At 39.9% G+C, this 24,037-nt stretch overlaps 1 protein-coding gene across 5 annotated transcripts in view; it reads right to left on the bottom strand.

Annotated features, from left to right (window-relative positions):
• The window catches only part of WDFY3 (WD repeat and FYVE domain containing 3), a 183,749-nt gene that overhangs the window by 87,080 nt on the left and 72,632 nt on the right, over positions 1-24,037 (bottom strand). For all 5 annotated transcript variants that reach the window (XM_054823601.1, XM_054823604.1, XM_054823603.1 and 2 more), the window contains exons 5-13: positions 22,606-22,715; positions 21,392-21,553; positions 19,492-19,684; positions 16,254-16,440; positions 13,324-13,490; positions 10,018-10,485; positions 8,213-8,311; positions 4,850-5,043; positions 368-825 (exon numbers count right to left, since the gene is read on the bottom strand). In XM_054823601.1, the coding sequence (XP_054679576.1) occupies positions 368-825; positions 4,850-5,043; positions 8,213-8,311; positions 10,018-10,485; positions 13,324-13,490; positions 16,254-16,440; positions 19,492-19,684; positions 21,392-21,553; positions 22,606-22,715 (2,038 nt within the window). The remainder of the gene's footprint in view (positions 1-367; positions 826-4,849; positions 5,044-8,212; positions 8,312-10,017; positions 10,486-13,323; positions 13,491-16,253; positions 16,441-19,491; positions 19,685-21,391; positions 21,554-22,605; positions 22,716-24,037) is intronic.

Below are 24,037 nucleotides of genomic sequence, written 5' to 3'. Positions count from 1 at the left end.
TAGTAGTTCTGTATGATAAAGCAACCAGTCAGTCTGTCAACCAACAGGTTGCTTCAACACATCAAATATAACCATAAAGTGCCAAGTCTAAATTGCTGCCATGACAAAAACATTCAACATTAGAGAGAATGTTGAATACCCTAGGGAATGCCAGCAAGCTAAGTCAATATTTGGACAGATGTTGACACCTTACATACCTCTCATTGGAGGAAGGAACAAAGAAATAGATCAAAATTTTAAAAAGCTTGCTATGAACATATTTGAAGAAAACTATTATGGGGAACACCAGGGGGTAGGGGTGGGGGGACAGGTAGGGCTGGAAGAGGAAGAAAAAAAAAAGAAGGAAAAAAAGCCGCAAAGTTCATACCTGTCAAAAGAATCTGTTGCTACCTTGTAGAGGTAAATAAAAAGTTTGCTGCAGTGTCTTAGTGTAGGTGACACAGAATCCAGGGATATTAGGTCATCCTCCAAAAGTCTTTGAAATAGTTGTGTATTTGAAGGGAAGACATTCAAGGGACTTATTTTTCTCAAGTCTGAGAAGCAGCCAAGTAATCGAACAGCATCTGCCAGTTTTTCATACTGGATCTCTGTTTTGAAGAAATAAGAGTTGGCTGGCTCATAGCGCATTGCTGCAGTCAATGTGCAGAACACAGTGTGAAGCAGTTCAAACACTTGATTCTGGTTTACTTTCTCCCAGCCATTCTTAGGTGGCGAGCACAAAGATCTTTCCATAGCAACGAGTAAAGATGTGACATACACAAATCCACCAACTTTTCTAAAAACAGTTCTTGTGCGGTGACTTTCTCTCAGCACCGAGAGTAGGGCCTATGGACAAAACAAACAATTAAAACAAAGAAGAAACAAAAGCAGCAACATTACAAACAGCTTGGAAAAAAGGTAGGAATGTTTTTGTTTGATATGCTACCAAAATCCTCACGTCATTTGTGAGAATTTAGTAATGCCTCAAGTCTCCAAAGATCAACTTTGTACAGCAAGAGTCCCCATCCTCAAGAAATTACAAAATAAAAACAGAAAGAGTGAAGGAAAAAGTAAAGCAGTGCCTCTAATTTAGAAATAAGAAATTAAGGAGATAGATAAACCTGCCAACAGAAAAGACTTGACCAAGCCTAGAATGGAACCCAAAATCCCCAGGTAATTCCCTTAGTGATAAGGCACAGAGTATAGCTATTAGAAAGGAATCTACTCTGTCATTGTACTTCACAATTTCAAACGAGACTGGGCAAATGACTCCCTGTAGCAATGAGAAGTCTAAACCTTGGAGCATCCTAACACAGGTCTCCCAGAAATCTACAGAGTATAAGCAGCTGGCAGCTACAAAACCACAACAGCACTCAAAGATAACAACGGCAGCAAAGAATTAGCCCAAACTCCCCACTTAGTTTTAGCCTTTGTAATGAAACGCATAAATCTCTGAACTGAGTGAAACTTGATTTTAAGGGATACTGTTCAAAAATAAGCCTGAGAAAGAAACAAAAACAGATAAAACCTTACTTGCTGAATAAACAGTCACAGTATAAAGAGGAGAAACTACATGAATCTAGGTACTAGAGAATAATATTCATTTATCTCTGAAATCGGGGGTGGGGGGAAGCCTATCTACCCTACCAAAACCAAACAAAAAAACCCAGCTGTCATGGGAAGTTTGACCCACATGTGAATATGGAATATAGAAGAACAAGTCTCTCTACACAAAACATCACAACAGAAAAAAATGTTATTGATACAGAAAAATAGGCTAGGGGAACAGTTTACTTCTTCAGAATCATAGAATGGTTTGGATTGGAAGGGACCTCAAAGATCATCTAGTTCCAACCCCCCCTGCCATGGGCAGCAGCACCCACCACTAGACCATGTTGCCCAAAGCCCCATCCAACCTGGTCTTAAACACTTCCAGGGAGGGGGCATCCACCACCTCTCTGGGCAACCTGTTCCAGTACCTCACCACTCTAACAGTAAAGAATTTCTTCCTAACATCTAATCTCAATCGACCCTCCTTCAGCTTGAACCCATTACCCCTTGTCCTGTCACTACACTCCCGGATAAACAGTCCCTCACCATCTTTCCTGTAGGCCCCTTCAGGTACTGGTAAGCTGCAATTAGATCTCCCCAGAGCCACCTTTTCTCCAGGCTGAACAATCCCAACTATCTCAGCCTGTCCTCACAGGAGAGGTGCTCCAGCCCTCTGATCAGCTTCGTGGCCCTCCTCTGGACTCACTCCAACAGCTCAATGTCTCTCCTGTACTGGGGCCCCCAGAGCTGGATGCAGTACTCCAGGTGGGGTCTCACAAGAGCAGAGTAGAGGGGCAGGATCACCTCCCTCGACCTCTTGGTCACACTTCTTTTGATGCAGCCCAGGACACAGTTAGCTTTCTGGGCTGCAAGCGCACACTGCCGGCTCATGTTGAGCTCTTCATCAATCAATACCCCCAAGTCCTTCTCCTCAGGGCTGCTCTCAATCCATTCTCTGCCCAGCCTGTAGTTGTGCTTGGGATTGCCCTGACCCACATACAGGACCTTGCACTTGGCCTTGTTGAACTTCAAGCGGTTCGCATGGGCCCACCTCTCAAGCCTGTCAAAGTCTCTCTGAATGGCATCCCTTCCCTCCAGCATGTTGACCGCACCACACAGACTGGTGTCGTCGGCAAACTTGCTGAGGGTGCACTCGATCCCACTGTCCATGTCACCAACAAAGATGTTGAACAGTGCCGGTCCCAGCACCGACCCCCGAGGGACGTCACTCGTCACCGTTCTCCACTTGGACATTGAGCTGTTGACCACAACTCTTTTGAGTGCGACCATCCAGCCAATTCCTTATGCACCGAGTGGTCCATCCATCAAATCTATGTCTCTCAAATTTAGAGACAAGGATGTCATGCGGGACAGCGTCAGATGCCTTGCACAAGTCCAGGTAGATAACGTCAGTTGGCCTTCCCTTATCCACGGATGCTGTCACCCCATCATAGAAGGCCACCAAATTTGTCAGGCACAATTTGCCCCTCGTGAAGCCGTGTTGGCTGTCACCAATCACCTCCTTATTTTCCATGTGCCTGAGCACAGTCTCCAGGAGGGTCTGCTCCATGATCTTTCCAGGCACGCAGGTGAGACCGACCAGCCTGTAGTTCCCTGGGTCTTCCTTTTTTCTCTTCTTAAAAGCGGGGGTTATGTTCCCCCTCTTCCAGTCGGCGGGAACTTCGCCAGACTGCCAGGACTTCTCAAATACGATGGCGAGTGGCCTGGCCACTTCATCTGCCAGTTCCCTCAAGACCCACGGATGCAACTCATCAGGTCCCATGGACTTGTGCACCTTCAGGTTCCTTAGATATTCTCGAACCTGATCCTCTCCTACAGTGGGCGGTTCTGCATTCTCCCAGTCCCTGCCTTCTGTGACCTGGACAGTGTGGCTTCAAGTTTGCCAGTGAAGACCAAGGCAAAGAAGTCATTGAGTACCTCAGCCTTCTCCATATCCTGGGTAACCAGGTCACCTGTTTCATTCCAGAGGGGACCCACATTTTCCCTCGTCCTCCTCTTATCACTAACATACCTACAGAAGCTTTTCTTGTTGTCCTTGACATCCCTGGCCAGACTAATTTCTATCAGGGCTTTGGCTTTCCTAACCTGCTCCCTGGCTGCTCGGACAGTTTCTCTGTATTCTTCCCAGGCTACCTGCCTTTTTTTTTTTTTTTTTTTTTTTTTTTAAGCATTCAGAAGGTGGGTAGTGAAATAGACTGTCATTCCTTTGAAGGCAGTATCTCATTTCCTGCCAAACCTGGATAAGCACTAAGAGACACATAACTGCACCATTCTGGGCTGTCAGTTCCATAACCAAAACTTCTGAAAACAGCACCAACAGAAGACAAATACAACAGGTCAGATGAAGGACAGAAACTCTAACTTTGGATATTAAATCCGTTGGGGAACTGCAATATCCTTTTCTCCCCTTAAGTACAGTGAATGAGATGCTCAAAAATGACTGAAGAGCTTGATAGACAAAACATGTCAAATGAATCATTTTCTTGGGAGTTTTTCTTTCTGTCTTTTGGAATAATATGAAGCTGCTCATCTGTCAGAGAAATATTACAGCTCCTTGTAACAGAGATGAACCTAGATCTATCAGTGTTCTCTCCGGTAAGACTCATTTACTTCTTATTACTTGCCTCAGCTTTTCTACCCTAAAATAACAGTATTATGTCAATTTACAAAAATAACATTAGCTATTCTGAGAAGAACTTGTGGGTCTAGATTGGCAGCCAAAAAACCTAATACGATAGAAAACAGATGAGAGTCTTCTCACTCCCTCCTCCACTCACAGCCTTTCCACTTTCCTACCTTTCCACTATTCTGCTTAAGCAAGCAAGTTCTTTGGCTTTATCTTCCACTATGGTCACTACAATTTACATTTATACTAACTAATTCAGCATTTATAACTAAACTAACAAATTGGTAACATAAAGTCTGCCACAAGAAAATGGAAGCAAGCACTGAAAATAAACGTGTGTGTTACATGCTTGCTTTTCCCTCCCCATGTATTCTCATTATTTTTAACTGAATAATAGTCTGCCAGGGAAGATTACTGTAACTGTAGAACCTCATTTCATATCCACTGAGGCTGATTACAAGTAATGATGCTAAAAACACGTACTAGCATTCATCTCTGATTGGACAGAGAGAAGAAAATAGAAACATGCATGAAAAGTACGCAGTTCAACTCCAAAGACAATCTACACTCAGTAGCTAAACACCATCCCCATCCAATCCAATACCCTTCTCAGTGTTTTCTTTTTTAAAACAGTAGCTTAGGAGCAAGAGTCCTGAAGAGTACTTCATTTACCCTTAAGATGTCTGTTTTCAGTTGCAGTTCCGTAGGTGGAGCAGAGTGCATCAGTCCCAACAAAGTGCCCATATCATCTTCTCCACTAGGTGATAACACCAACTGCTGGATGATCATCAGGGCATGCTGTCGGCACTGGGGATACTTCACTATGTTGTGCACACATCTCGCACCACCAAACTCCCTGAAAATACCTACTCGGAAAGGAGGGGTGGGGATAAGTACATAAGGAGTATGAAAAATACAGTCAGTAACAAATAATGACAACAACAAAGCATAAAAGGTGTTTATTTTCATTTCGACAGATTGAATGGCAGGATTTAGCGCTATGGATGTTTAATGACTTACTAGTATTTTTCCTCTCCTACCACTAACAAAAATACAACTTGAATGATACTCTTCTGACAATATTTTTTACTAAAGGTGTTGAGTACAAAGATGCAGGTCAGTTCTAAGAATTTCCTCAATAATTCTGTTACTCCAACAGTAGTTATTCTTTTCATGCTAGAGCTCAGAGTCACACGATGAAACAAATAACAAATAGGGCAAACCCTCCACCTTTAGCGAAAACTATATGCTGTTTTGGTTAAGGATAGTGTTTATATTGCATTTAGTTCATTGCCAGAAAAAAAAAAAGGCTGCTTCTGAACAAGACGAACAAACTAGGAGCACTGGCTGAGCAGTTATTCTGTCTATCCACAAGATTCGTAAGATTCTGCAGAAGTTTTCTTATTGCAAGACCTATCTCTGTAGAGATAAAGCTTAAGTCAAATAATGGTTCTTAAGCTTAATGGTTACTCAGAACACCACATATTAACTGAGAATTAAATGAAAATTGATTCGGAAAACATCATAAAAAACTGGAATATATATGGCACATATAATGTGTGTTTAGTACAGTGTCAGCACCTAGAGGACTGCCCTATGTTAATTACTGAAGATGAAAACAGAGTAGGGAAATGGATCAATGCTGCATTACTGCATCAAAAGGGATCGTTTTCCTTGTGATCATAAACTAAAAAAGCTGTTTAAATGACCACGTTCAGGATTAACAAGCTAGTCAAGACCATGTTTATTCCCTCTAACGTACATATGCAAACCTTAGTCCCACTATCCATTTCCGATTTCCTGCCTCCTGCTTTCTCTGATGTTCTTTGGATGAGATATGGACAAACCAAAAGGCTTGGCGGGGGAGGAATGGATTGAAAGCAGCCCTGAGGAGAAGGACTTGGGGGTATTGATTGATGAGAAGCTCAACATGAACTGGCAGCGTGCACTTGCAGCCCATCCCGTAAATCAAAGATCATAGGTTTTTTGTTTCCCTTTGTCCTGGTTTCAGCCGAGAGGGTTGATTTTCTTCATAGTAGCTAGTGTGGCGATATGTTTTGGATTTGTGCTGCAGACAGCACTGATAATATAGAGATGTTTTTGTTCTATGGACCTATTAAGCAGTGTTTACACGGGGCCAAGGCCTTTTCTGCTTCTTGCACTGCCCTGCCAGCAGGATGGCTGGGGGTGCACAAGGAGTTGGGAGGGGACATCGACAGGACAGCTGACCCAAACTGACCAAAGGGGGTATTCCATACCATGTGACATCGTGCTCAGTTTATAAGGAGCTTGGGGGAAGAGGTGGGGGGTGGGGGTGGCATTCAGAGTGATGGCATTTGTCTTCCCAACTAACCGTTACGAGTGACAGAGCCCTGCTTTCCTGGAGATGGCTGAACACCTGCCTGCCCATGGGAAGTGGCGAATGAATTCCTTGCTTTGCTTTGATTGTGCATGTGGCTTTTGCTTTACCTATTAAACTGTCTTTATCTCAACCCACGAGTCTTCTCACTTTAACTTTTCCAATTCTCTCCCCCATCCCGACGAGGGGGAGTGAGCGAGAGGCTGCGTGGTGCTCAGCTGCCGGCTGGGGTAAAACCACGACACCCTTGATAAGAGAGGTAAGTTTGGTGGACAAAGAAGGGGCAAAGGAGACACATCTCAACTTCAGCAAAACTTCTGGCAGTGTCATCCACAGCTTTCTCATAAGCAACCCAACAAAGTGGTCTAAACGCAATCATGACAGACTGAATGTATAACTAATTGAAACATGAGCTTTGAGTAAACTCTGCTTCACTGCAATGTCTTTCTGTTTTGACTAAAGGCATGCAACTGGTGTTTATCTCAAGTGCCATGAGTAATGTCTTTCCTGATGGAATGAAGAACTTACTTATCAAGTACATGGACAAAGCCAAGCTGGCAGATGTTGTAAATACTCAGCAGGCAGAATTCAAAAGACATCTTTGAAAGTGCTTTGAAACCACAAACTGAAATGCAACAGAACTTGAAAAGAAGCGCAATAATGAAATGGCATAGACAGCACTGGAGGTTACTCCCACACTGGGTCTAAATTTAAATACAAAAATTTGCCCAGGCAAAAGCAGAAAAGAAGTTAGAAGTTTTATGTCATTAGCCCAGGAACTAATGTTTAAACAGGGAGCTGTCAACTAAGCTGGACAATTTTCAGGATTTCATTCTTAAGCATTTGTCACAGATTGTAGTTTCTCCTACTTAAATGAAAACAAAAACAAAACCAGAAGTGAGAAAACACCACTCAGAACTGAGAAAAAGAAAAAAAAAAAACCCTGCTGAAATAAGGAGGTTTCATAGCCTCCAAGGCCAGAAACTTCCTGATTCCTCAGGGTGGTGTCTGTTTTCCCCACCTGTTCATTTTCCTCTTTGTCTAATAGAACAAACAAAAAGGGTTTAAAAACAGTTATCATCCATTCTCAATCTGTTATTTCAAGCTCTAAGAGACAGTTTTTACTAATATGAGATACATGTACTGCCTGTTTTGATGTCACTAAGTCTTGGCTAATGAAGCATAATATAAACCTGCCTGATTTGGAAAAGGACACTCATAACAGAGCCCTATTTATACATACTGACTGGGAATGTGCCTTTAAAAATTAAAAGCCATCTTTCATTAAAGATGCAAGCATTTTAATCACATTTAAGCAGACATGACAGTGTCAGCAGCAAACTACATGTCTAATTATATGCTTAAGTTTTTCAATATACAAGCCCTACTACAAATTATTATAGTACTATTAGAGAGTGATGGGGTGTGGTGGTTGCCTTCAGGTAAACAACAGCAAAGAAACTCAAGTTAAAAAGAAACAGTATCTTGTACTCCTTTATTTTATGCGCTCTAGTTTATGCTATCTATTCTCTCTTCTGGAAAAAACTTGGCAAGAGAAAAGTATATTTCAATGTGTTTCATTACCTGAAGATAGAAAGTCAAGACTACTTTGCTTTCAGGCATGATTTTCTAAGTTACTTTTCTATAAATATTTTGACAGCAGTCTCCCTACTTACCTGCATTTGTGTTTGATCCTTGTAGTAGTATTGTCAAGGTCTCCATAACCAATAAAGCCAGCTGCTTTTGGTCCTCAAATGAACTGTTTCTTGAATCCCCTAAAAAATAATTTCAGAAGCTAAAGTCATAGTAAAAAATCACTGGTAGAGTGCTGCATTTTGGATTTAGGATGAGAATAATGTTGGTAACACACTGATGTTTCAGTTGTTGCCAAGCAGTCAAGGGCTTTTTGGCTTCTCATACTGCCCTGCCAATGAGAAGGAGGGGGGCACCCCAGAAGCTGGGAGGGGACACAGCCAGGACAGGTGACCCAAATTGGCCAAAGGGATATTCCATACCATATGACGTCATGCTCCGTATATAACTGGGGGGGTGGGGGTGGGCCAGAAGGTGGGGCAGCTCAGGGTCTTGCTGAACATCAACTTTGTGTGGTGAGAAATTGTGCTGTTCATCACTTGTTTTGTATATTCTTTATTATTATTATTATTATCATCATCTCTTTCTGTCCTATTAAATTGCCTTTATCTTGACCCATGAGTTTTACTTTTTTTTGCACTTTCAATTCTCTCCCCCATGCCACTGGGAAGGAGGAAGTGAGCGAACGGCTGTGTGGTTGTTTTAGCTGCTGGCCAGGTTAAACCACGACAAGTTTCACATCCCCAACTGTTGTTTCTTGAAGCCACAAAACCATACCGTAGTTGAAGACTTAACAGGATCTGTTCTTGTGCAGTACTCAGTACTTGAAAAGAGAAATTCCACACAAAAGCACAAAACTACATTCACATTACAGTAAACATGCTGATGATTCAACAGGTGTAACAGACAAATCAACACTGCAAATGGCATCTTAAACACAGATTAACACTCCGGGAAAAAACCTCTTTTAAATGACTCTAATAAGAACCAAGCTACAACACAAGGGCATGCACACCCAGGTAGCACCCTAATCAGATGACAGCTTGGTCCATTTATTTACAAGAATGTGAGAACCGATGTGTTTTTCAATGGAGTTGTTGGCAACAAAGCTTTCTAACTCTCATCAACTGCTACCGCTCACTAATGAAGCTTCAGACAAGAAACTCAGGTGAACTGTCCAACAATTATGATTAAAAAGTGTCACTGAAACACACTAACTCGATTGCAGTTTGAATAAAGAATGTAAATAAATATTTCTCTCTCTGTGTATATGTACGCACATGTGGCACTTGGCAGCGCCTGCTTTGCAAGCGAAGTAGCTATGTAGCTTATCTCTGAGATGTTCAATTCTGGAGATAACTAATTTTTTAATTTTTTTTTAAAAAAACAGTCTTAGAAAAATGTAGACCCAACTTACTAAAAAAAAAAAAGTCTGCAAACTTGAATACATAAGCCTATTAAGAGCTCAGGTATACACTCTATAGTATTTTTTCAAAGCTAGGGCTAAACACTATGAAATGCACAAGTACCTTTTGTGAGGAAGAGCATAGATACTTTGTATTGCTCCTTCACTTGCTCTTTTCATGTTAAATAACAAATATTAAACCAATACATGACAAAAACCATTTAAAAAGGAAGATATGAATTTCTACTATTTTGCATTCATACAGCATCTTTCACTAAAGCTTGCCTCAAGCTTCTTGCAGGACATTAAAAGAGAACCAATTCCAATGAGCTTTTAAGATGGCAGAGCAGCCTCCAGCAGAACTCAACCCTTGAGATACATGTTCAGACTCTCTTGTTCCTCCTCTTAAGTGCTAGCCTCCACTGTTCCCAGCCAAAAAAAAAAAAAAGACAAGTATTATTAAAATGGAAGAGCACACACTACCTTGATCATTCAGTGCCTGAGTGGGATCTTTCAGAAGGGCTGCATATTTATGAAGAAGATTTACCATCACCTCCAGAAGTCCCACTTCCCTGAAGACATCCTTAAAGATGTAGTCATGACGAGTGAACTTAAGGAGTGTCTTCATGGCAATGATGCTACACTGAAATGAAGTGCTGGATTTTAAAAGGATGCTCACACTGATCAGTTCTTTACAGGGTATGTAATTCAAGCTGAAGACAACAAATTCCAGCATCTCAAAGTATTTGGTCTGCACTTCTGGAAGTTTAGGAATTTTCTCTGCAAACTGAGACAATGTGTGCTGCGATTCCAAAATGAAGTAGTTGGCATTGTCCGCCACATAAATATTCGTGATGGCATCGAGGATGATTTGTGCTAGATAGTTGGTTTTTGCTCTCAAAAATGCATTCTGGAGGACTGAAAATGCTTGAATATTCCTCACACTATGACCTAAATCAGGAAACAAAGTGAGATGGGAGAAAGAAGGAAAGAGAAAGTTCTTAATTATCATAAACAATCAGTACACTAAATAATAATGACCTATGCATTTTAGTAAATGTGAATAACAGTATATGTCACATATAATTTTTTTTATTAAAACTGACTCTCTAAAAAGCCTCTGCACGATCACATACATTGCAAATCCTACAATCTACTGTTCATTAAGATGGCATCTTTATCTTTGAAAGTAAGCATTTACATAAGCAGCTAAATGAAAATAATTTGTTTAAAATAGGTAAGCAAGCTGATTTATTGTTAAAATGTGCAACAGGATACAGTTCTAGAGACAAAGCAAAGCCTGCACGTCATCTACCCAGGCCATAAGAAAACTCATTACAGCAACAGTAACATGTTCTCTATTTGATAACACAGAATGCAACTCTGTCCTCTACAAGTAATTGGCAGGCTAAGTTTAGAATAACAGCCATCTCTATCCCCTCACTCAAAGCAATAAGCAATGACAAATCCTCATCGGCCAAGTTCAAAGCTAGACAACATGCATGGCCTCCAAATTGTCCTCTTGCTTCCCCTCTTTGGCAATCGCCTGTGAAGAGAAGAGCGCTACGTGTAGAGAAACTCCACAGGGCAGTGTAGGGCTGGCAGTTGCCTTCCTTTCACAGAGAGGCTGATCTTTGCTCAGGTCTGGACTAACTGGCATGAATGACCATACCAGTACTGGAAGGTGGTAACGGGGCTGGCTTTGGGAATCAGGCCTTGGAATAAGAAAGCTTTGGCAGGGTCCAGTACTGTTAACTTTTAGGAAATTAAAACAAAGGGAAAGAGTTGTAAAGCATAAGGTAGCTATAATATTAGCACACAAAGATCTCACGTCTTTTAAAAGCTCAGTCAAATTTCTTCTTGTAAGTACCTTCAAGTTCAATAAAATCTCATTCATTTAGCCAAAGAATGCATCATTCATGAGTGCTACCTGTGGCCCTCAGAATGTTCTATGGGCAGATATTATTCTACTAAAAAGGTGCCTCAAAGCCAACTTTTTTAACTTCTGTAGGAACAGTACAAGTCACAGTGGACAAATCCCATGATACAGAAAACAACTAATGGTGAAAATAATTTTAAAAAAACCCAAAACAATCAAGAGTGAGAACTTGAAACACATTCTAAACAAAGCATTTCAGATGCTCTAACAATAAAATCTTATTTTCAAACAAGCTATAAGCAAACCATTAACCTGATTTAAAAAACTCTTCCTAAACAAAGAATCCTGATTTATTACATACGCTCTGTGGAATGCCACTCTCTTCATTGTTTATAAATGAAGTTGTCCAATTTAAAAGTAAATTCAATTATCTTCTTGTCTAGCCTCACCATCTTCCCTAACAGAAGGCAACAGGAAACTTCATTGAAAACTAACATGGAACAATTTAATGTACTGCAATAATATTTCACAAACTGCAAGAATATTGTTACATTTTAAGTCACACTGTTTCTAAAAGGACATTTTTTACATGCTTTCTTTACAATGAAAAATGTTGAAAAGGGGATTTAGAGCTTATTAAATGTGACAGGAACATAGGTAGTGACAGATACAACTATTTATATTCTAATTTAGTATCAACAGTTGTTCCAGGCAATCACGCAGATTAATAAATTATCTTTGATTATTATGAGGACCCCTGAAGAAACTAAATCTTAGCCAGCTCTTCAGAGTTCAAGAACTAAAAGGATTTAAATAGAAGTAATTAAGAAAATGAGCTAATACAGTCTTCAAAAAAAAGACAGCTTGCCAACGTTACGAAAAGCAGGTAAAAGGAACTGAGAGATGTCATGACAAATAGCAGAAAGTTAAACAAAATAATTCCTTTGGAGATTGCAATAGGCCATGGTTCTCTCATGCTACTGTATCAGAAAAGCTGATTACCTTAAGCAAAAATTAGTATGCTGTTATCAAAACACAGAGAAATTAAGCTCCGAGTGTGACTATCACCTTTATTTAGTGCAAACGGAAAACAATTCCCATGAACAATGAACTCTCTCAATAACAGAGAAAAGAAGTTATTGTCCAAGGAATCTAGATATACATGAGATACAGTGAGAGTAAATCCATTAGCCTATAAATCTATAAATGTAATCCTGTATCCCTAGTATTACTAAATCCCATAAAAAGCCCAAGTAACAAACTAGCTCCACGGTCACTATTAAATTCCAAACTCCTTACTTACATACAAGACTTATCTGAATTTTAAGTTTATACACAGGACGTGAAAAATAAGTTTATTTTTATAAAACCCTTGCTGCCCTCAGCCTTCCTCAACCTTATCTCCACATCATAATTGACTGTGGTTGCAAGTACACCACAGATTTCACCACTCTGAACACTGGTGATGAAACAACAGATTTCAGCTCACAAGTTACGCTTGCCTAAGCTGACAAAAGCTAACAAAGCTAATTTGGAAAAACAAAAACCTTAAAAAAAAATCATCAAACCAGCACATCAGCCTTCCACATCAATTTAGTAAGAGCAGCTTAAAACACCATAAATCAGTGCATCTCTCCGTTATGATATTCTCTAATGTCCATGTAGAAACTGTCACCTTTGTGGCGAGAGATGTTTGACTCAGCTTTTAGTCCTCAAAGACAAAAGCACTACACTTTCTTCTTTGGGTACCAACTCCAAAATAGAACCTTTGAGACCAACAGAACTAAGTATTTGATACACAATCTAGACTCAATTGCAAATGGATTGTGTGGTATAAAGCTTCTCTGTATTTTGTGGTTTACATTTTAAAAACAAAACAAAAAACAGAGTGAGAAAGAAAGCAGACTCACCTTTGCCTGCAGGCTGTGGGACTGCAAACCCAGGTAGTAGAAAAGGTACTCCAGTGGTAACACCAGCTGGCTTTAATTCATTGACACCATATGTTGTTAAGGAAGTTATCAAATTAACCAAGTCCTTCAAAGCATCCTTAGATTCAGCCTCTTTTGCCTGTTCTAATCTAAAGAAAATACAATAGATCAAGTTAGTAGCACGACTTTATTTCAACTCAAATCACTTTAATAAGATATCTCTTCCACTTTATTAATTTAGAGACCATACTTTTACTGCCCTGTTCCTACAGTATTTTACATGTTCTCGGTTCATATTTCATACCATTAAGTCAGTCAAACATTACTGGAGTTATGAGAGCATACATTTATTTGCCATAGAAATTCACCTCATAAATCTTTCCTTGAACTCAATAGTCTGCTAAAAAGTAGCACAGACATGAAAATTACTTTTAAAATCCTCTTACAAATATAAAGCTATTGGATAGGAAAATACCTAGTCTATCATTAAATAAATCCATAATTAACTTGCTAGATTATATCTGCCACTTTGAGTTAATACTTTATGCTAATGAAACAGTATCTTGGTAGAAGCCTAACACTTAGAAGCATACAATGAAACATCTTCTGTAGAACTACAGACCCTTACCTTTGAACACAAGATGATGCTTACATCCCATTCCAACCATTGTTTCCTGCCAGCAACACACCATCAGACCAAGCCCTAAAAACTGACTCCAAATCCTAGAACAATCCTGATTTTCCTTCCACTTCAAAAATAAACCACTTTTTATTACTTACTAACTCTATAGTCTCTACAGACCACGGCAGAAAGATGGGGACCACAATCTCCTATTCACTTATGCAATGCAAGCTGAATCTTCTTCCTGACAAGTGACCATGGGAGCCCTTAGAAGCAGCTCATTCTTCATCCTCCAGTTTCTTCTCAGTCAGGCATGTGGCTGAACCACCTTCCAACAGCCATTACGGAAGCACTTAGTTCACCTATTGCCATTCTACTAATCCTCCAGGTGCCCTGCCCTTTCACGTCATCGAGATGAAATTACATACTTGCTCCTCTGGTCCACACAGACCTCCTGCAATTTCTTATTAAGTCACCTTCTTCAGATGTCCTTTTGCATTACCAGCTCCAAACCCTTTCTTCTTTGCAGCTTGATGCCCAGTGTCTGGATTTCATACCCGCACGACAGTCATCTTCACAATAGTGCCATAGAGCTGAACAAGTCTCTGTCAGTACGTTTGAGTCGAAACATGTCCAGGGAGAATGCATTACTGTTGTTCATCACAGATCAATACATAGGCTTACCCAAGATGATCAGCAGTCATGTTTTGAACGATCTTCAATCTCCTCTACAGTAAACAAATCACTAACAAATACACCACACAGTGTGCACTGTTCACCTTATCTCAGACATTTCTGCAGGAGTCTTAGCAAGTTTTCTAGAGCCACTTCTTCTAGGGAAGAAGTGAGGATAATGCATTCCTATGCTTTTAACCTTTACTGATGTCAGCTGAAGAACCCAGGTGCTCTCCTTCTTCAGTCAGATAAGCAAACCCCCATTCTTTGATTTAAAGGATAAGCAAGCCCAGGAGAGAGGTTGTCTAAAACATTTGGTCTACAGAGGATCACTTTTATACCTGAAAATGAAATTGCTAATGACAGCGTGTTCCCCTCAAATTGCACCTCAACTCCAGCTGCCAGTTTCTGGAAAACAGCTAAGTTTGAATTACATTGCTTTGAATGAATGAGTTAGTAAATAACATACTCAAACCCACCATTTATACTAGAAAAACACTAAGAATTCCTTAACAGGTGTTTTAGCTTTTGTGGCACTGAAGAGAATTTATTGATCATTTTACTGTGATTAAGAATTTCAAATGCCACATCTATGTCTGGTACCCATTTAAAACAAGCAAACAAAAAGCCCCAAAACATACTATGTAGTAGAAAATTTACTTAAAATATTTGTGTACCAAAATCTAGTATCCTAGCGCCCAAAATGAATGGCTTGAAAGTGGGAGATAACAACATCAACACTTCTCATTAATGGCCATTACAACACTGTTTCTAAGCATCTCTGACCCAAGTATACTTCCTAAAGTGTATACTCATAGACATAATTTCCCAGTTTCTGTTTTGGATTTGTAAAACACATATATATTCCAACAGCTAAGTATGCTTTTTCAGAATGTCATATCCAAAGCAACGCAGACTGACAATAGATTTTACATAAGTAATGCAGCAGACACTAATTTGCTGACTGAGAAAAGAATGAAGTTTCTTTCAGGGAAAGAAATAAAATCATGGATGGATCATACATCCAAGTTTTGTTTGGGTAGGCATTTTCATTACCATATTTTGCAAGGCATTAGCAGGTTAGCAGTACTTTTAATAAAAAATACAAATTAAAAAAAATTACATATACTACACTGATTCCCTAGTAACGTGAGAGTTCTCTCCAGCTCTCCAGTATTAGAACTTACGTACAAAAATTTCTCTTCGATACTAAGTAGCATGCACCACATTTATACACGATTCTTCATTAGGATAGTATGTTAAAACAAAACAAAAAAAACTCCAACCAAACCCAAAAATCACTAGTTGGAGTCAAAATGTTGTTTTCTGAATTCTTTCTAAAATTTTTAGTACAAGCTGTTTTTAAGCATCTGTTGTCTTAGCACACACAGAAACATTTGGTAATAAAACCAGTACCGGTGAATAAAAAGTTAAACAAAGTAGTTTCATAAATAGAGAGAAGCACATAGTTTCATATTTTGGTTGAATATCTTCATTTTGTAATAACCCATAATCACTTATTTGTTCAAAACTATTCACCTATTCTTTATTTAGAAACCTTTTCAGTAAAAACTCAGAGTGATCTGTCTGCATTCCTTCAAATGCTTTTGCATACCTGAGGAGGAGGTCACAGAGGAAGTTGTATCCTTGCCATATCCTAAAATCATCCAACAATGTTTGGGATACATCACTGGAGTCTTTGAGAAAACAAGAAAGTCCAGCAAACATCTCAACTATTTCTAGGGGAGAAAGGTCATCAGACTGCTGCATGTTCTGAACACATGTGGACAAACATTCCTTTTCTGAAAAGAATCACAAGAAATTTAGGATTTTACTGACATTAATCACAGCAAGAAGCATAACTAGTACAAGAATCATGGCAATAAGGTAACTGTTATTTAACTACCTTTTATGACATAACACTTAATATCAAAGAGCACTTGAAGATGAGTGGGATTCTCGGGTGGCTTTGGATCTCAACCCTAACCTCTTTTTGCCAACCTCTTCCTCCCTTTTATAATCTTTACCTCTTGTAAGGAGGAGGCTGTGTAGACAAATACTGGTTTTTGCCTAAAAAGTTTGACCAGATAGCAGAATAAAACCACAAATATGGCAATGGTAAATAATTCTAAACCATCTTTTTTTTCTTTTAAAACAGAAAGTTATGCAAAGCACTGACTTAAACTGTTACTGATGTTAGGTAAAACCCTATACATAACCCTTTACACCATGTCTTATTGCTACTCTGGTTAGCATTTCTTTGGCTGGCATATTTGCTTGCTCAATAAAGCCTGTCTCATTCCGCATACCTCTCACACTCCATCAGTTCATTGGTCAGTTGCAAAAAGCCTTCCCAAATCTATATTCAGATTTTAGGCTGCACTCCTGCTTTAAAGATGCTCCCTTCAATTATCTACTATCTTAAGTTCGCAGCATGCGTGAGACAAGTGCAAATCTTTCTAGCTAGGCTGGTAACAAAATTTCCCAGAGATCAAATCAAAGCATGAGATAGTGAAAGGATGCTCCTTTGCATACGATAAAACATCTTAACTTTCTTCCTGAATATGAGATGAGCCTCTTGACAGATGATGTTATCTCTTAAGTCAGGTTCATTTTTTTTTATCAACAAGCGAGAGGGAATGCAGACTAGTTAGCTTTTTAAGATTTTATTTCACCTTTTAAAGAACCTAGAGTATCTTTTGATATGCCAGACTGGCTCCTTGGTGGATCTAGCCCATAGAGAAGTGATAATGGTAGTACTGCAATATGCCAAATGACACAGTCAAAACTCGGTTATTTTCTTTGTTGCGCTTCATAACATTTTCACATGTACACATACACCTTCTATACTCATCAAAAACCCACCAGAAGGCTGTTATAGATGCCAGCAAAATACCCATCACCTTTTAAGTCCTATCTGAAAATACTTAACTGATGACTATTCTGTGCTTCCAAGTAATACTGTACATTCACATCTTTCTGACTGGAATTGGAAACATGCTGCTAGCACAAGAAAAAACAGACTGAAATTTTCTGTGAAGTATGTGGGAGCAGGGTGACGTATTTCATAAACTGTCAAAATGGTTCTGCAGAGCCTTAAAACTACTTGCTTTCCAGGGTGTGAGGAAACTGAGGGTTTCTTTTTTTCCAGTAGGTGTACACTGCTAAAATGTGTAAGGATGTTAGTTCACTTCAACAGTTGTTTTAATTTAAAAACTACAAATGCTTTTATGTGGTCCTACAGTCTAAAGGCCTAAATATAGTATTAGAAGCATATCGTAACAAATTTCTTACCTCAAATCCTACATACCTAAACACCCTTGCAGTTTTAAATTAATGCAACACAAGTATTTTGCACGCAACATTGCTCCCAGGCAGCTAACATCGTCTCCAACACTGGTTTTCATCTCACTTAGTTCTCGCAACTTCTTTGTCATGAACCAGCTTGGCAGCTGCCCTTGCTAAGCAGATCATAACCAGTCAGTCCCTTGTAAAGATACATGATGAATAAAGTACTACTTGTTATAGTAGTAACCAGCTACAGAAACACCCCTATATGCTACAGTTTCCATGCCTGAAACAGGCAGGATGCTATTTGTCTCAAAAAAAGGACAGGAGATAAAATGGAATCATTCCGTCTGCTTCAGTCATTTGGTGGCTCGCAGGCTGGATTCAGTCCATGAGATGCTTTTATTTTGGCCTTCAGGATACACAAAACCTGCAATCTGTAAGCTGTATGGTAAGACAGGGAAGACAAGAGCCAGGCAGAAGAAACACAGGCTGGCTGAACGGTCAGCAATCTAGTCAGTCATCCAACAGGGAAAACATAGGGTCTGCAAACCCATCCAGCAGCTAGGCTCTTCCCAGCTGTGTCCCAAAATCTCCACAGTTGGTTGTGACACAGGCTCTAAGACAGGCTATATGTAAGCTTCCTAGGAGCACTAGTACTGAGTGACTGCCTCCTTCAGGCATAGGCATGGGTCTCAATCAAGCAAAGGAGAGCTTCCCTGGGCCAGGCCCCAGGGACAACGTCCTTGGGTTGGGGACCCCGCAGGGAAGCTGGGCTGGACCACAGAGGAGGAAGCCAGCTGGCTGTTCCATCAATCAGCACTCAGAGGTTTGCACTCAAGTGTTTCTGTGCTCATACACCATGCTCCCTCAAGCATTTCCCAGTGCCAGTATGACTCAGGTTTTACTGTTATCAGGGTATGCCACCCCTGATGTCCTGGATCACAGAGAGTACATTCCAAATCAGTGGTGGTTTGTGTAATGCACTGGTATTTACTACAGGGCAGCAGCTTTCGTGGCCTTCCAATAGCTCAAAATGCATCAGCAGAACACATGGAGCTGGTTCCTCTTCTTGCAGCTTCCTCAGATGTCTCTACACTTTTATTGCCAGCTAGAGTGGCACCCAGACAAGCAGCTGTAAACAAGGTACTGCTAGCTTGCTTTGCACCTCTAAAACAACTAACTCCTGTTAAGAATTAATGCCCACTGCAAATATGATAAACTTATGCATCTTCCCAGTGAATATTTTTCAATACAGGCAGTTACTGAAGTTACTGAAAGCCTTTCCTTTTGGTCATCATAAACTCTAGACCAAAACATGAGGGGAAACTTATCCTCCAATGTTAAATTGAAAGGTGGATGAGGCAGACTCAGCTACAAACATCTCTCCCACTACACAAGTGCTCTGAAATTTTACCTGTATGTAAATACTTACATGTCCAAACAAAAAACCTGGAAGCTTTCCTTGATGTATTATTTTCATGCCTATTTCCTAACTAAGAAAACTGTGAAAGAAGAACAGAAAAAAACCCCAACAATAAATAATATTGGATAAAGGTACATACCATGAATGTATTTCACTACATTGACACTAAGGCCATGACGAGATATGGTCATTAGTACCTCCCCTGCACTCTTCCTCCAAGGCAGATTATAGGGAGGGCACCATGAGGTTATTGCACTGAATAGAAGCTGGAGATCATCCTTTTGAGCCAGTTCTTCCGCCGGGGACACAAAATTGCACAATTTTACTAGGATCTGAAATAAGAAATCATTAAACATCTAGCACTAATACCCAGATCATTGCTATTTTTGCCTAGACTTAGTAAAAGGCAAAACGTTCTTCCATTTAGCATACGCATTAAGAAAGGTAACATACTCTTTTCCCTTTGTGTGTTGTTTTTGTTCAATTTCAATTGAAGACAAGGTTATTCAAGACATGGTTATCTGAAGTCCCAGTTCAGACTCAAAGCAGAGTTTAAATGTCTTCGCCTGACACAGTATAGTTGTACAAATACCAGGTTAATCCATTCTTGGAGAAACTGCCAGTTTCCTAATTTACAGGTCTAAACGCTGCAGCGGGACAGACACTTTGCGAAGCAAACTGTTGTATCCCTTCCTAATGCAGGAAGAAGGCTATTGATGGGTTGTTGGCAGAGCAGCATCCATAACAATAACCTTGGCCAAATGGAAACAGCCAAAACAGTGTGGCAGGAAAGGCTACAGCAACACCATAGACCTAGCTGGATCTGAATTTCCAGGTTAGCATAAAAAAAGACAAAACGCAGCCATGCAACCAAAGTTACTATGTTGTGCTCCCTTTTCTGCATGTTTTGAGGACATCTGATGTCCATTTTGTGTCTTGTGCAGGAAAAGCTGAGGTTCCCTCTCAGAAAACTGGAGGAAGATTTTGCAAGGCTGTCTGCATCTGGAAGAGGAGGTTTGGAAGCTATCTGAAACCTCACCCATTCCAGTCAGCTCATTTGAGAGCACCACTTTACAGTCCTTGAAGAGGGACAGAAAAGAGCTGAGCAGTAGTATACTGGGGGGACCCTACATGGTAACATTGATCATTTTTTAACTCTGCTGACTGAAACACAGCAAACCAATTTCTGAAAGATAGCTCACAGCACATCATGATTTCTGCTTTGGAAGAGAGCTTGTAGGACTAAGACCCCCCCAAAAAAAAAGCTCATCTTTATTTCTGTAGTGCAGGTACAAAAATGCCTCTCAAATGTTATACTCACAAATCTTAGCACTGCCTTCAGATCCCTGAAGGATGCAATTGCTGATAGACCTCTATGGTTTTGCATGCTTGGCTAGAATAACCCTATACAGAGATGCATCCAATTTGCACATGGAAACTGGTAGCACGACAATTGACCCTTTTCTAAAAGTAACTGTCAGCTCCTTCTAAAAGTTTCATCAGAAGAATATATAAGAATTTCCTTGCAAGATCTCCAACTGAAACTTCAGAATGGAGGAGCAGGCCAGATGGAGCTCCTGGTCTCCCTGAAAAATCTGGGGGATAATTCTAACAGTAACTGCAAGCTCAGATGGTTCACATTTAAATTATTTGTTTCCATATTGATGGTTTATTTCTGTAATTGAAGGAAAAAAAGCATATGTTAAATTAATTCATAGATTATTTTCAATACTAATATTTGTACTATGTCTATTTCAATCAGAAATGGCCAAAGATACCAAAGACTAGGACTGGTCAGATTAAAACAGAATAATAGTCAACATTATTATTTAAGCAGCTGTGCAGACAAGTTGCATAAATTTTTGTGAAAATTTAACCCCAGCTGTGCTTGCAGGATAATCCATCTTAATCTGAGCCATAAATTTGTGAAGAATCAAGGAAGAGCAAAACCTGGTTCAAGTGAAAAGTTTCTGGACTTTTCTCACATGAAGCATTTCCACTCCTCTTGCAAATTCCATGACCTATTTTACCTTTCTTACCTGTACAAAGACTTTCTGTAGTAGCGCTCGGCGCTCTGCGAGAGGTAGTTCATTCTGTGCTCCTCCAACTACCTCAGGCACATGTGGAAGGTCAAAAAACAGATATAGACATTTAACAAGCGTGGAAGGCACTGACATGGTAGTCATGCAGTCCACAGTTTTCTGAGAAAAAAGGAGAGAGCGCAAAAAAACAATTCAGCATATTACAATATTCAAAAAGTCATACTCCTATAATGCAGTTGACTCAAATGCTCATTTTTCTCTCTCACACCTTTGGTGAGGTACCCACATGGCAGTAGAGATTCACCGTCTATTCTTGAATGCCTACCTAAACGGTAACCTTAAAAATAGGTTCGTAATTTATTTACATGACAACAGCATCTAACAGCCACAGTTCAGAGCAGTCACTGCACAGGACAGAAACAAAAACTGACAGTCTCTGCCAAGAGAAGCTTACAAGTTAATTACAAGACCTTCAGCTAAGCCCTCATTAGCTATCTATTCTTTGTAGCAGTAGAAATGGGAGTGGGAGGAGGACTATTCAATTTATGCTCTCACTTGGCATGAAGGTATAAGCAGGCATAAGGAGCAAGGTAGTAGAAAACATGAAAGCATCAGCAGGAAGAAAAGACAAATTGGGGTGGAGGCTGGTGAAATACTAAACAGAGAAGATGATGTGCTGAATTATAGAGGCAGACTAGAGCAGAAAGAACAAACTACGCAGCTGTCCAGTACATTGCCAGAGATCGGCTCTCTGATGGAGGGCAGCACCAAAAGCAGAGGCAGTAAAGATTCATGATACCACCCGCTCACCACTGCTTCTGGCTTTGCCTTTCGCAACTGCTGTTGCTCTCCTTGAATGGGAAGCCCAAGTTCAAAGTCCAAGTGATTTAGGTGTTGTATGGGACATGCATCTCATGCGGCACTAAGCAGCAGCATGCAAGAGAATCTTTGGGGAACAATAAAAGTTGCATGCATAATTCAAAAGAACATTATAAATTAAAGTTCCAAAACAATGATTTTTTTTTTTTGAGGCAACTGAAAACACAAGGAGCTAAAGCAGAAGTTCTGTGGCAGTATAACAGAAAAAGGATCTTACACAGAAAGCAGACCATAGTTACATCTTTTAGTGCATGTTCATGCAGTTCATTATTTTATTGCTTTTGTCACTCCCACCCCACAATTTATTTTTAGTTTTGCTGTTTAAGACTAACCTGTCCTGATGAAGCTAGTAAATTGATTGTGGTGAGCAGCATCCAACCTCTACTTGCTTCTTCACTTTGATTGATCTCCAGAAACTGGACTATGGCACGACTTGCAGCCTCTGTGGGGGGGGGGGGGGGGGCAGTTAAAAAAATGCAATAAGAATTCAGTCTGATAGCCTGCAGAAGGGAACACATCCTCCCAGTACTCCTGAGTGCCGAGCATGAATTCATCTCTGCAGCACTGCTTGAAAAAAGGACTAAGCTTAGGCCTACACTCTCCAGACGCACATTCCAGTCTTCCACACGCACCTGACTTGGACACTAGCAAGGCTGCAAGAAGTATGTTTTCAGGTCATGCATCATCCTTTAAACCAGCAGACATTTCAGTAACATGCAGCAACTTTTGTTTGAGTATTTTGGCTTTATCAAATACAACATACTCTTTTCATAGAATCATAGAATGGTTTGGGTTGGAAGGGACCTTAAAGATCATCTAGTTCCAACCCCCCTGCTGCAGGCAGGGACACCCTCACCTAGACCACATTGCCCAAAGCCTCATCCAGCCTGGTCTTTTCCAGAGACGTGAAGTCACCATCACTTAGTGGTATCAGTGGGAAGACCTAATATTCAATTTCTGAAAAGCAGCACTACACTGAAACAATAGTATGGAGGATAACGGGAAAAGATGGGATAATAGGAAGCAAGGAGAGGTGCAGAAAGACAAAAGGAATAAAAAACCAGGAACAAAAAGTAAAGCCAAGACTAAGATCAGCAATTACCACATCCCCATCCAACATTTTTTGGAAAATGAAAATGCTAACAACTTATGGCTAATACTTATGATCCAGGAATCACTTCTGGAATCAGATGCTATTCCGTATGAGTCTGGGCCAAAGATAAATATTCAGCCTAGTAAACAAGTTATCAGCCTCAATAAATAAATCAACAGAAAATGCAATCCTATTTCAATGCTGTCTGAATACACACTTATGTTAAGAAATCTATAATGCCGGTCATGATGACTGTCCATTACCCTTAAGGGAAATCTAAAACCATTTTTCACCTATAACTGCATATCAATCATCTTCAGTGCTTTTAGTGTCAACTAGGACAGAAAAAGAAGGTGCATAATATTGCTTAAAAAGGGAATTATAAAGGAATTACTAACAGAGGAATAAATCAGCAACTGAAGAAAAATCCAATTTTAATCTTGGTTTGTTTGCTTCATTTGCTGTCAAGATCCACAGCATATACCTGTGAACGAGTTTGTTCTAAAGTAAACACATTTTATATGACAAGGTACTTATCAAACTTTTAGCATTAACTACATTGAAAAGATCGTTTTCTGGAGCACCAGACTGTAAGCTGAGCTGCACTAGTAAACCTATGAAGTAGATGGTCCTAGATGTCTACAGTTGTTTGCTTTACATTCCTAACTAAC

This window comes from Grus americana, chromosome 4 (genome assembly GCF_028858705.1).
Source record: "Grus americana isolate bGruAme1 chromosome 4, bGruAme1.mat, whole genome shotgun sequence".
Classification (NCBI taxonomy): domain Eukaryota; kingdom Metazoa; phylum Chordata; class Aves; order Gruiformes; family Gruidae; genus Grus; species Grus americana.
The sequence above is the reverse complement of the archived record's forward strand: the minus strand, read 5'-3'. Positions and strand labels throughout refer to the sequence as shown.